The sequence below is a fragment of the Amblyraja radiata genome, chromosome 4 (assembly GCF_010909765.2).
Source record: "Amblyraja radiata isolate CabotCenter1 chromosome 4, sAmbRad1.1.pri, whole genome shotgun sequence".
In the NCBI taxonomy this organism is placed as follows: domain Eukaryota; kingdom Metazoa; phylum Chordata; class Chondrichthyes; order Rajiformes; family Rajidae; genus Amblyraja; species Amblyraja radiata.
This window is the reverse complement of record NC_045959.1, coordinates 59,070,321-59,082,784: the sequence shown is the minus strand read 5'-3', so window position 1 is coordinate 59,082,784 and position 12,464 is coordinate 59,070,321. Positions and strand designations below refer to the sequence as shown.

The 12,464-nt window shown below is 46.8% G+C and overlaps 1 protein-coding gene across 1 annotated transcript in view; it reads left to right on the top strand.

Moving 5' to 3' along the window:
- The first annotated feature begins 18 nt into the window (after window positions 1-18).
- The window catches only part of LOC116972178 (charged multivesicular body protein 4b-like), a 38,354-nt gene continuing 25,908 nt past the window's right edge, over window positions 19-12,464 (top strand). The window contains exon 1 of the mRNA XM_033019576.1: window positions 19-351. Within this exon, the coding sequence (XP_032875467.1) occupies window positions 114-351 (238 nt within the window). The 5' untranslated portion in view covers window positions 19-113. The remainder of the gene's footprint in view (window positions 352-12,464) is intronic.

Genomic DNA, 12,464 nt, shown 5'->3' with positions numbered 1-12,464 from the left:
CTAGCCCCGCCCCGCAGTCCTCCAGGCCCGCCCCTCCCCGCGCTGAGTGACAGACAGTCAGTCGACAGACGGGCGGGCGGCCGTGACCCGCGAGCAGCTCGCGTTCGGTCGTTATGAGTAAATTTTCAAACTGGTTCAGGGGCGGCTCGTCCGCGGCCTCGGGTCCGGGTCCCAGCCTGGGCTCGTCCTCCTCCCGGTCCCGCTCCAAGAAGCCGGGCCCGAGTCCGCAGGAGGCCCTGCAGCGTCTCCGCGACACCGAGCAGATGCTGAGCAAGAAGCAGGAGTACCTGGAGAACAGGATCGGCATAGAGCTGGATATCGCCCGCAAAAATGGCACCAGGAACAAGCGAGGTAGGACGGGGACGGGGACGGGGGGCACTGGGACGGTTGCCGCGACACTGTGCGAGAAGGAATTACGGGAACTGGTTTAAACCGAAGATAGACACAATATACTGGAGTAACTCGGCGGGACAGACGAGCATCTCTGGAGAGAAGGAATGGGTGACGTTTCGGGTGGAGACCCTTCTTCAGACTGTGCCTGCCAGCAGCAGCAACAACGCTGCTGGACGTCGCACCTTCCCTGATACACGGTTTCGACCCCGAAATACCGACCACTCCTTCCCATTCACAGGTGCTGCTCGACTTACTAAGTTCCTCCAGCAGGTTGTTTTTGTTCCAGGTTCCAGCACCTGCAGTCTCTTATTTCTCCGCTGAACTAGGGCCAGGGTCATTGCACTGTACCAGAGGTTTCCAAATTGCACTGAACCAGGGGAAGGGTACTTAGGGCAGGAATGTTGCATTGTACGCTGTATTAGGGGCAGGGATGATACACGTACACTGTACAGGGGCAGGGACATTATACTGTTACACTACGAGTCTAGGGACATTGCCCTCCAGGGGCAGGGATATTGCATTGCTACCCCTTACTAGGGGCAGGGACATTGCACTGTACACTGTAATAGGGGTAGGGGCATTACACTGTTACACTGTACTAGGGACAGTGTACCAGAGGCAGCAAAATTGCACTGATCGAGGGGCAGGGTCATTGCCCTGTACTTGGGGCAGGAATGTTGCACAGTGCACTGTATTGGAGGGAGGGATGTTACACTTACACTGTACAGGGGCAGGGACATTACACAATTACTCTACCAGGGATGTTGGACGGTTACAGTATACTATGGGCAGGGATATTGCATTGTTATACTGTACTAGGACATAGAAACATAGAAAATAGGTGCAGGAATAGGCCATTTGACCCAGTACCGCCATTCAATATGATCATGGCTGATCATCCAGAATCAATACCCTGTTCCTGCTTTCTGCCCATATCCATTTATTCCATTTGCTGTAAGAGCGATATCCAACTCTCTCTTGAATACATCCAGTGAATTGGCCTCCGTTGCCTTCTGTGGCAGAGAATTCCACAGATTCATAACTCTTTGGGTGAAAAGGTTTTTCTTCATTTCAATCCTAAATGACCTACCCCTTATTCTTAAGAAGGAACTGCAGAAGCTGGAAAATCGAAGGTAAACATAAATGCTGGAGAAACTCAGCGGGTGAGGCAGCATCTATGGAGTGAAGGAAATGGGCAACGTTTCGGGTTGAGACCCTTGACCAGAAACTTTGCCTATTCCTTCGCTCCATAGATGCTGCCTCACCCGCTGAATTTCTCCAGCATTTTTGTCTACCCCCTATTCTTAAAATGTGACACCGGTTCTAGACTCCCCAAACATCGGGAACATAATTGCACTGTATGCAGGATCATTGCACTGTACCAGTGTTAGCAAAATTGCACTGTAGTTGGGGCAGGGTCAATATACTGTAGTAGGGGCAGGAATATTGCACTGCACACAGTATTAGGGGCATGGATATTACACTTCCATTGTACAGGGGCAGGGACATTGCACTGTTATGCTACCAGGGTGTCTGAATAAAAGTATTTGTATATATTTTTTAAAAGGAGGCAATGTGGGTGAATCAGCTGGTACAGAGGTGCAGCTACCCTTGCTCTGACTCCTTTGAGTTGTAGTCCCCTCCCATTGACTCCCATTGTGAGGGGAGCAGGAAGAACTACAACCCCCAGGAGACACTGCAGGGGACCAGGCCTCTCCTCACACCCCTCTACAACGGACTAATCTAGTCAATAGGGAGGTTGCACGTAAGGTCAAAGGGCGTGACACATGGAGTAGCTCAATCCTTCTGGAGTACGAGGCCGCTTCCGGCATACACTAGCAACACAAGCACCACATATACGTTCTGACCTGTTAAAAACGGCCAAAATGGTAAATGATTGCGCTATAAAAAAATTGTGGAAATAGGGGGTAACCGTGAGAGAAAACCACCAAAATCACTGCTGGTCACTGGGCCAGCAGATTGAGGCCAAGTCCCGGCCCATGACTGCCTGGGGCAGGAGGGTGACTGAGTGCTCTGAACCCGAGCACCAAGTTGTAAGCAGCCGAAGGAGCGGATCCCTCGGGACAGCCCCACAACGTCCCTGTCAGCTGCAGCAGAGTTGGGTCCCTCCACCTACCCAGAGGCACTGACCGCGCGGTACAGGACCCCGACCCCCACACCGGGGTGATTCACACCCCCCGGACCCACACACGGGGTGATTCACCACCCCCACCCACATACGGGGTGATTCACCCCCCTGGCCCGGAGACTGTTATATCCTGAAGCCACAGTCTGCGGAGCTTCAAGCCATGGACGTGGCGTGGACTTACCATCCGGAGCCTGGGATCCCTCGCCGGAGATCCCCGGAGAAGAGCTCTCACCGATGGCCTGCGGCCCACAACATCCTGAACCCGGTAAGAAAGCGCCGATTCGGGACCTCCAAGCTGCGGAGTATGTTTGACCGTCCCGACGTCGTGGTTTCAATTATCCCGACGAGAGGGCCTATACTTCTGTCCGTAGCGACGACTACGGAGGGTTCATGGCCCCCACCACGGGTGAACAAGGAGGAGGACTGACTGAACTTTGTGCCTTTCACCACAGTGAAGAATGCTGTGATGGATGTTTGTGTTAAATCTTATTGTGTATTGTATCGCTGCTGGCAAATTAATTTCACTGCACCTTCGGGTGTATGTGACAAATAAAATTGACATTGACTTTAACCAGTCAGTCCGGATGCTGGGACAGAAGACGGGCCCGCTGCGCTGGCAGCCACAGTAAGTGCTTACCTGACGTTCACCGCTTGTACTCCAGAAGGTGTTGCGTGGCAGCAGTACAGGTCACGGGTCGTGACCTCGACTGCTGTGCAACCTCCTTATGGACTACATCTAGATTCAGGAGTGTTTTATTCTCAAAATGTTCCAGATAGAACAGTGACAATATGTAAACGGTGTAATAAACAAGGAAGAAGTGACAAAAAAAAAAGAAAAGTTAGGGACATTGCACGACACTATTCGGGGGCTGGGACATTGCATTGTTATCCTGTACCAGGAGCAGAGACATTGCACTGTTACCCTGTACTGGGGCAGGGATGTTGCACTGTACATTGTACTAGGGTAGACATTGCATTGTTACATTGTACTAGGCAGGGATATTACATTGTACCAGAGGCTGGGACATTCTATCATACATAAATTTAGTTTATAGGTACACTTTGGCCAGAGTCCATGCTGACCATCGATCACCCATTCGCACCACTTTATCCTACTTTCTCACCCACTCATCCACTAGGGGCACTTTACAGAGGCCAATTAACCTACAAGCCCAAAGAAAGGAAACCACAGCACTCTGAGAAAACCCACACAGCCACAGGGGTATGCCACATAGTCAGACAAATTCCACACAGACATCACCTGAGGTTAGGATCAAACCCGGGTCTCTGACGCCATGAAACAGCGGCTCTACCAGCTGCGCCACTATGCCACTCTTTAAAAAGGCTAACAATTAATTGATTTAAAAAATATATCTTATTATCCGCTTGTGTTACATTTACGGGCCTGTTCAGCTGCTTCAAGAAAGAGTTTCATTGTTCCTTTGCCAGTACATGTAACACACTCTCTTGACTGTACTGGGATAGGAACATTACACTCTCCATGACCCATCTTTGTTACATCAATTTACAGTTTCTGTTTTTCAAAGCAACCATTGTTAAAGAGTGAGACAATCCACACAATTTCTTGGGGTTACTTGCAGTTACCATGTGTAAATAATTTAACAATAACATTATGTTACTGTTCAACCGAGGAAACCAAGCCCAATGCCAAAGTAGTACCTAAACTGCTTATACACACTTATGCAATAGAACAATAACTCACTCCATATTCAGTAATAAGCTATCTACATGTTAACAAACACACTAGCTAAATGTTTAAGTGAGAAACCAATCCCAATGCTACATGAGATTCTAAGTAGCAATGTTACAAAATTTTGAGATTTAAAAAATCAAGTCTGCAATTTATCCCATCAGATAAAGCATAAAAAGAAGTTTAATTTGACACCTAATTCACTTTCATATCTCAAGTATTAAAAAAGTTATGGCCATTTGCATACTCGGAAATTAGCATCTTGTTCCCTATTGATTTTCTATGGACATAACAAAAAAGCTGTGATCGTGGACAGTCAAAAGCCCATAACTTTCTTAAAAATTAAGAGAACTGAATGAAATTTTCAGCTATCATAGATTGAAGCATTCTGAAACAAATATAAAATAATCTTACTTGGATGACCTGAAATTAAAGCATATAGTTAGTTAGTTACCCAATTGTAGCTAATTCCAAACTTCAATTACTAGATCTAAAACAATCTATCCATTTCTTAAGAAAAGATTAACATTTTTAAATAACCTAAGTGTCCAAATAATATTCACAAAGAATTCACAATAAAACATGATTTTAAAATCTCATTGACATTAATTTATAGGCCAAATGGGAGGAATTTAGTGTTCAATTGCTGTAAATTAATGGCATTTAAATCAGCTTTCGAGTGGGGAATCCTGTGGAACGCGCTGGTTTAGAACGTTCACATTGCGGTAGATTTGTGCCCCCAAATGCTCAGAAAAATACTGCGGGATATAATGGGCCCCAAATTAGCTACTCGCAACATTAAATTTTGTATAAAGGGATCTTAAGAAGCTCTTTTTAACGTAAAAATAAACAACCTACCTTCCGTTGTCCCCTGTATGAGATCCGGCCCGTTGTCGGCGGTCGCGGGTTTAGAGGTTAATTTTTAACCTACTATAACAAGTAAATAAACCCCTTAAAACTAAAAATAGCTCAAAGCAACTGAATCTTCCAGCGATTTTTCGTTAATAATTAACTAGGCTGAACATCCTCGATTTGAACAGCCTAGGGAAAATCGCGTTTTAAACCCGCCCCCCTCTAAATGGCGCCAAAATCGCTCACACGGGCTAGGACAGATTTTCAGCGACGCTTCAGGTACGTTTTACAACATACCTAATCTAAGATGCCTTTTCACAGTTAAACTATGGGGCAATAAGCAATTTGTGATAAACTAGACAAACCGAAAAAAAAAATCACATTTCCATCAAACCATACTATCTGCGACAACATAATGTATGAATTATTAAGAGTCTCCTACTTCTATCTCCTGTCACCAAGCCGATTTTGTATTCAGTTAGCCAGCTCATCTTGGATCCCATGTGCCTTAATCTTCTGGACCAACCACCATACTAGACTGTCTTATGAAATCTTTTTATAATCAGAAATCTTTGATCAGTGGCCCACACTGGATCAGTGCTGAGACCCTTGTTGTTTGTGATTTATATTTAAGGACTTGGGTGTGAATAAAGGAGGTATTATTAGAGAGTTTGCAGATGGAACAGAAGTTGATGGTGTTATGAATAGTGAGAAAGTTGCCTAAGGTTACAGCAAGAAATAGATCAGAAGGAAAGTTGGGTGGAACTTTGGCAGGTGGAATTTAATCCCATCAAGTTTAAGGAGACTTGTGTGAAGGTGACGGTAGACGAGGGTGAGGAAGTGTCGAGTGTGCAGGAGCAACCCGTATAGTAAATGTCTTTCCACGTCACGGAACGGCATGGAGTATTGCATGTAGTTCTGGTCTCCACTCAATAGGAGGGAAGCGGCTGTGTTGGAGAGAGTGCAGAGGGGATAACGCCTGGATCATACCTGGGTTGGCAGACTTGTTATGGGAAGAGATTGAGTAGGCTGGGCTTGTTGGGATGTAGGGCAGATGAGGAGGTAAGGGTGGAGTTGGGAGACAGGCATGCAGGTGATATGTGGAAAACGTGAAGGGGAAAAAAGGGCAGATGAAACATGGTGGGGAAGAGGAAGCAGTTGCTGGATGCGTTAAACACAAAGGCTACCAGTGCTGGAATCTGATAAGTAAATAAGGTAATAAAGTTCAGAAAGTGATGGTGAACAGGTTGAATCATTTGGGGGAGGGAACTGGTCCAGGTGAAATGTGTGAATGGTAGGTGAAAGGAACTCAAAGAACATTGGTGATGGCGGCTGGAAGAGGATGGGAATGGGGTAGGGAACAAAAATGGAAGCAGTGGTGGATTGGAAGGAGAGGTGGGGGGAGGTAAGGATTACCTGAAATTTCATCCTGCCTCCATCTCCCAACCCCCTCCCCCTCCCATTAGCTCATCTGCCCATTAACCACTTCTTGCTCCAGCCAGCTGGCCCTTGTCCCACCCTTCTCCCTTGTCTCTTCATGCTGGTGATCTTTCCACCACTCTCACTCCACCACTCTCTATGCTGGGTCTCGACCCAAAATGTCGGCAGTTCCTCTGTCTCCCCCACAGATGCTGCTCAACCCGCTGAGTTCCTCCAGCAGTTTTTGTTTCTGCTCCATGTTCCATCGTCTATGCTTTCTTATGTCAGACGGGTGGTCCTAACACATATTGCAGGCAAATATAATGCAAACATTGTGAACATTATGTTCCACTTTCCAATTACAGAAAGAAAGAGTAGTCATCAGGAATAGTTTGTAACGGGGAACAAAACCTATAGTCTTGGTTTTCCCAGTATGGAGAAAAACTTCTGCTGATGCAATGGCATATGTTGGAAAAGATATCTGACAGCTGAGAATAGATGGAGACCAAGGTTAAATTCTAAGAAGACACCAGGGAAAACGAGAAGAAAAGCCTCTATAGTCGATTCTCTGGCCAGGAATGAATAAATAAGAATGGACTCTTGTTTGCATGTTCTCATCTGGCTAGGCAATGGTGGAGATGACAGGTGTAGTAGGCCAAGTGAGATTGCACGTTCAAACGGATGAGTATCAGTGTATGAATAAGTATGATGGCAATGGCCTAATTCTGCTCCTATCACTTATGAGAAGGCAATCTAGTTGGTGAGAAAGATTAAGAGAGGTTTCGAAGGCCAGTCTCCGAACATAGTTTAGTTTAGTTTAATTTCATTTAGAGATACAGCATGGAAACAGGGCCTTTGGCCCACTGATTCCCCGCTGACCAGCGATTACCCTGTATACTAGCACTATCCTACACACTAGGGACAATTTACAATTTTTACCAAAGCCAATTAACCTACGGACCTGTAAGTCTTTGGAGTGTGGGAGGAAACTGGAGCACCCAGTGAAAACTCACGCAGTCAAAGGGAAAACGTACAAACTCCGTACAGACAGCATCCATAGTCAGGATCGAACTCAGGTCTCCGACCTGGATAAATGTGAGGTGGGTAAATGTGAGGTTATCCACTTTGGTAGCAAAAACAGGAAGGCAGATTACTATCTAAATGGCGTCAAGTTGGGAAAAGGGGAAGTACAACGGGATCTGGGGGTCCTTGTACATCAGTCTATGAAAGTAAGCATGCAGGTACAGCAGGCAGTGAAGAAAGCGAATGGCATGTTGGCCTTTATAACAAGAGGAATCGAACATAGGAGCAAAGAGGTCCTTCTGCTGTTGTACAGAGCCTAGTGAGACCGCACCTGGAGTATTGTGTGCAGTTTTGGTCCTCTAATTTGAGGAAGGACATTCTTGCTATTGAGGGAGTGCAGCGTAGGTTTACAAGGTTAATTCCCGGGATGGCGGGACTGTCATATGCTGAGAGAATGGAGCAGCTGGGCTTGTACACTCTGGAGTTTAGAAGGATGAGAGGGATCTCATTGAAACATAAGATTGTTAAGGGCTTGGACACACTAGAGGCAGGAAACATGTTCCCGATGTTGGGGGAGTCCAGAACCAGGGGCCACAGTTTAAGAATAAGGAGTAAGCCATTTAGAACGGAGATGAGGAAACACTTTTTCTCACAAAGAGTGGTGAGTCTGTGGAATTCTCTGCCTCAGGGCAGTGAAGGCAGGTTCTCTGGATGCTTTCAAGAGAGAGCTAGATAGGGCTCTTAAAAATAGCGGAGTCTGGCGATATGGGGAGAAGGCAGGAACGGGATACTGATTGTGGATGATCAGCCATGATCACATTGAATGGCGGTGCTGGCTCGAAGGGCCAAATGACCTATTGTCTATTGACGCTGTAAGGCAGCAACTCTGCCGCTGTGCCATTGTGGCGTAATATGTCTGCATGATCAGTTGAAATCATTAAGGATGAAAAGTTAAAGAAAAGAGATTGAAGGAAAAAGCATTGAATGTAGTTCTGAGGGAAAAGAATGTACTTGGCTGATAGGGAGCAGGTATTTAAATGAGGTAAAAATGATGGAAAAGGATAAATTGCTCAAATTCAATTATGAAGTTGTCTACTATACATGCCCCACTGTCTCCCTTAGTCAAACAGTCAGTGAAAATAATGTCCTTTATTTTACTTCAATCAACAATCTTGCTGCAGATTCCACAACTGTTTCCTAGTTCCTGTCCCTTAACATTTTTGATTTTACTACATCAACACTGCTGTTAGTTTGTTTATGTTGCACTTCCCTAATTGTTTTGTATAGTTTTTAATTCTTTGATTTCCTATTTGCTTCAGTAAGCCTTGGCACCCGTATAATCCTTCAAATATTGATTAACATTTTGGAGCATAACTTCCTTTGATTGACAAGATATTTCCCTATTTGCACTATTTAGCATCCATTTACTTGATAAAGGACAGGTTGTAGAGGCACCAAATGTGATGAACAAATGGGTTACTTTATTTAGGCATAATAGATTTGTTATACATGCATGTTGTTCCCCTAACATAAAGTTGTTGTTGCTGTGAGGCTGTTGCCTTGTGGGCTCGAGCTGAGCTGCTGAGGTGGAAGGACACCCCTCTAGAGAGAAGAGAGCAGGTCAGCTCGAAGTAAGAGAGAGACAGTTGTTCCGGGGTTTGTTATTTATAGTGGGACACGCCCCTAAAGCCCGAGACAACTCTTCCCTGCCAGTTCCCAGTCGCGTGACCCTATCCCCAACCGCTGAGGGTTCGTGTAGCTAGTGGCCCAACCACCGGGTGTCGCCAAAGGACTCTTTCTCCCCCCCCCCCCCCCCCCCCCCCCCCAGAACCGGAGGTAGGAAAACGAGCAGGCCGACAAAACGCGGCAGCCTGACTCGTAAATTTACAGGCAGACTGTGAGGGCAGACGTCGAAAAGGGATGGAGGGCTCTTAACTTCTACCAGAAGGTGCGCATGTATGGTCGAGGGCAGCTCTTGCTGTGGGGTCGGGGGCACCCCAGCTGTGGGTCAGGACGGAGGGGCCCGTGGGCGCAGTCGACGCTCCGGCTGTTGGCCATCCTGAGGTAATAATAATAATAATCGATGGGATTTATATAGCGCCTTTCTAATACTCAAGGCGCTTTACATCGCATTATTCATTCACTCCTCAGTCACACTCGGTGGTGGTAAGCTACTTCTGTAGCCACAGCTGCCCTGGGGCAGACTGACGGAAGCGTGGCTGCCAATCTGCGCCTACGGCCCCTCCGACCACCACCAATCACTCACACACAGGCACTGTGGGTGAAGTGTCTTGCCCAAGGACACAACGACAGTATGCACTCCAAGCGGGATTCGAACCGGCTACCTTCCGGTTGCCAGCCGAATACTTAGCCCATTGTGCCATCTGTCGTCCCTGAGGGGTGCAAGGAGACCAACGGTAGTGGTCTCCGCCATCGGTATCCTTGCTGAGGGGTGCAAGGAGACCAACGCAAAGGCCACTGGAAGGACGAGGTATTGACCAGTCGACCAGCAGGGGATCGTGACCTGAGAAAATTGCCGGCAACAATTCAAATACAACAACAAGAAACTAATAGTAATATTAAGCTATGTGATTGAAATGTACAGCGGGAAAAAAAACTCCATTGAGCAAACAGCAAAGATACAGCAAAGTCCAAAGTGGTTGGATTAGCTGTGCTTGAAACTGGGGGCTGTAGTAACACCAACCGACCAGGGGTGGTGCTGTGGACGTCGGTCAGGCTGCAGAGATGCCACTCGACCAGAGGTGGCGCTGCTGATGGCGGTCGGGCTGTAGAGTCGCAACTCGATGAGAGGTTGCGTTGTTGACGGCGGTCAGCAAGTCGAGCGTCACTTCCGGCCGGCCGTGGCGACCATTTTTGTAGTTGCTGCGGCACCCATTTTTGTCGTCGCTGCGGCGGCCATTTTAGCGACCGGCATCGACGGGCCTCACCTCGCCGCAGCAGGTACAGACTCCACCCACTGTCGTCGGAGACTGGCCGCACCCGCAGCAGAGGCTGGAAGCTGCTGGGGAATCCATCGCAGGACCACCGACTCACAACTGGCCGAGGCTCCACCACGCTGATGGGCAGCCAGTGCCAAGGGATCTTCAGGGTCGGCGCCAGTGAGGACGTCTTCGAGCAGCTGCCCCAGGTAGGCCTGCTCTATCGGGAGGTGTGCCGGTGAGGACATCTTTGGGCAGCTGCCCCAGGTAGGCCCGCCCTATCGGGAGGCTAGGCCTTGAGCAGCGGCTGGCAGGGTAATGGGCGAGCCCACTCTCTCCCCGCTCCCGGTGCCGTCGGGCGTGCGTCGATGCTGGCGGGGGGCTGCTACACTTGCAGCTCCTGCTGCAGCTGGCGGGGGAGCGGCGGCTGGTGGGGGAGCGAAGGCAGCAGCGGCCTCTCAGCTCCAGTGGGCAGCAGCTGGTGGGGGAGCGATGGCAGCCGCGGCTTCTCAACTCCGGTGGGCAGCTCTGGGCAGGTCATGTGGGAAAGAAAGCGAGGGTCGAGGCTGCTACGTCGCTGTCTGCTGGAATGGGGATGGGTGACCCAGGCGAACTGCGATTGGCTGCACCAGGCATAGGCGGGAGTCGAGTGGCCCGACCATGTCGGTGGGGCCCAAGGCGCCGTCCGAGTGCAGCGCAGAGTTAATGGATGCATCCAAAGCGGTCATTACCGAAGAGCTGGGCTGGCGGCTGCAGACATCAGGTCACCATGGTAGATGGTCAGCTGTGTGCGTCAGGAAATCCAAAATCTCCATTTTGGAACGTCGGGGTCACCAATGTAGAGGCACCAAATGTGGTGAACAAATGGATTACTTTATTCAGGCATGATATAGCAATGTTACAAAATTTTGAGATTTTAAAAATCAAGTCTGCAATTCATCCCATCAGATAATGCATAAAAACAAGTTTAATTTGACACCTAATTCACTTTCACATCTTCAGAATTAAAAAGATTATGGCCATTTTCATACTCGGAAGTTAGCATCTTGTTCCCTATTGCTTTTGCATTGACTTAACACAAAAGCTGTGATCGAGGACAGTCAAAAGCCCATAACTTTCTTAAAAATTAAGAGAACTGAATGGAAATTTTCAGTTATTATAGATTGAAGCATTCTGAAACAAATATAAAACATCTTACTTGGATGACCTAAAATTAAAGCATATAATTAGTTAGTAACCTAATTGTAGTCAAGTACAAAATTGACCGTTGTGACGGAAATAGTAATAAACACCCAGACTGCCTTGAAAATTCAAAAATGTGATTTTCTCAAGATCAGAACTTTAATATTATTGTATTATATGCTGTAAGTCCGTAACTGATAGGTATATAAATTTCAATTTCTAGCAGTAGACCAAGTCTTTATGGAGAAGATCAGTTGCTAGCTGGTACATTGGCATATCATAATCAGTAGCATCATACTCCTCAGATTGTAACCAATAAGCAACTCTGTACACCTTGCTTTCCTCAACTTTTCAATTTTGGCATTGTAAACTACAAGTTTTTGCTCTTCAAACCATCCATGACATGCCTTTCTGCCCACTACTTTCCCATTAACAATGTCCTGTAGATTCCATTTCTTAAGAAAATAATATTTTTTTTAAATAGCCTAAGTATCCAAATAACAAACTAATCCAATTCACGCGACAATTCACAATCTAACATGATTTTTAAATCTCACTGTCATGAATTCATATGCCAGATGGAAGGAAGTTTATGTTTAATTCCCTTAAATTAATCTAGAAACATCCACTCGATATAATCAAAATTTTTTTTTTTTTTGCACAATACATGGGACTAAAACTGATATTTAGTATAAAAATATTGACTATGGGTAGACAATAACACAAAATATAGACGATTTAGATGCTCTTATGACATGATTGTCCAAAAAAAAGAGCGTTTAAATCAACTTGCGAG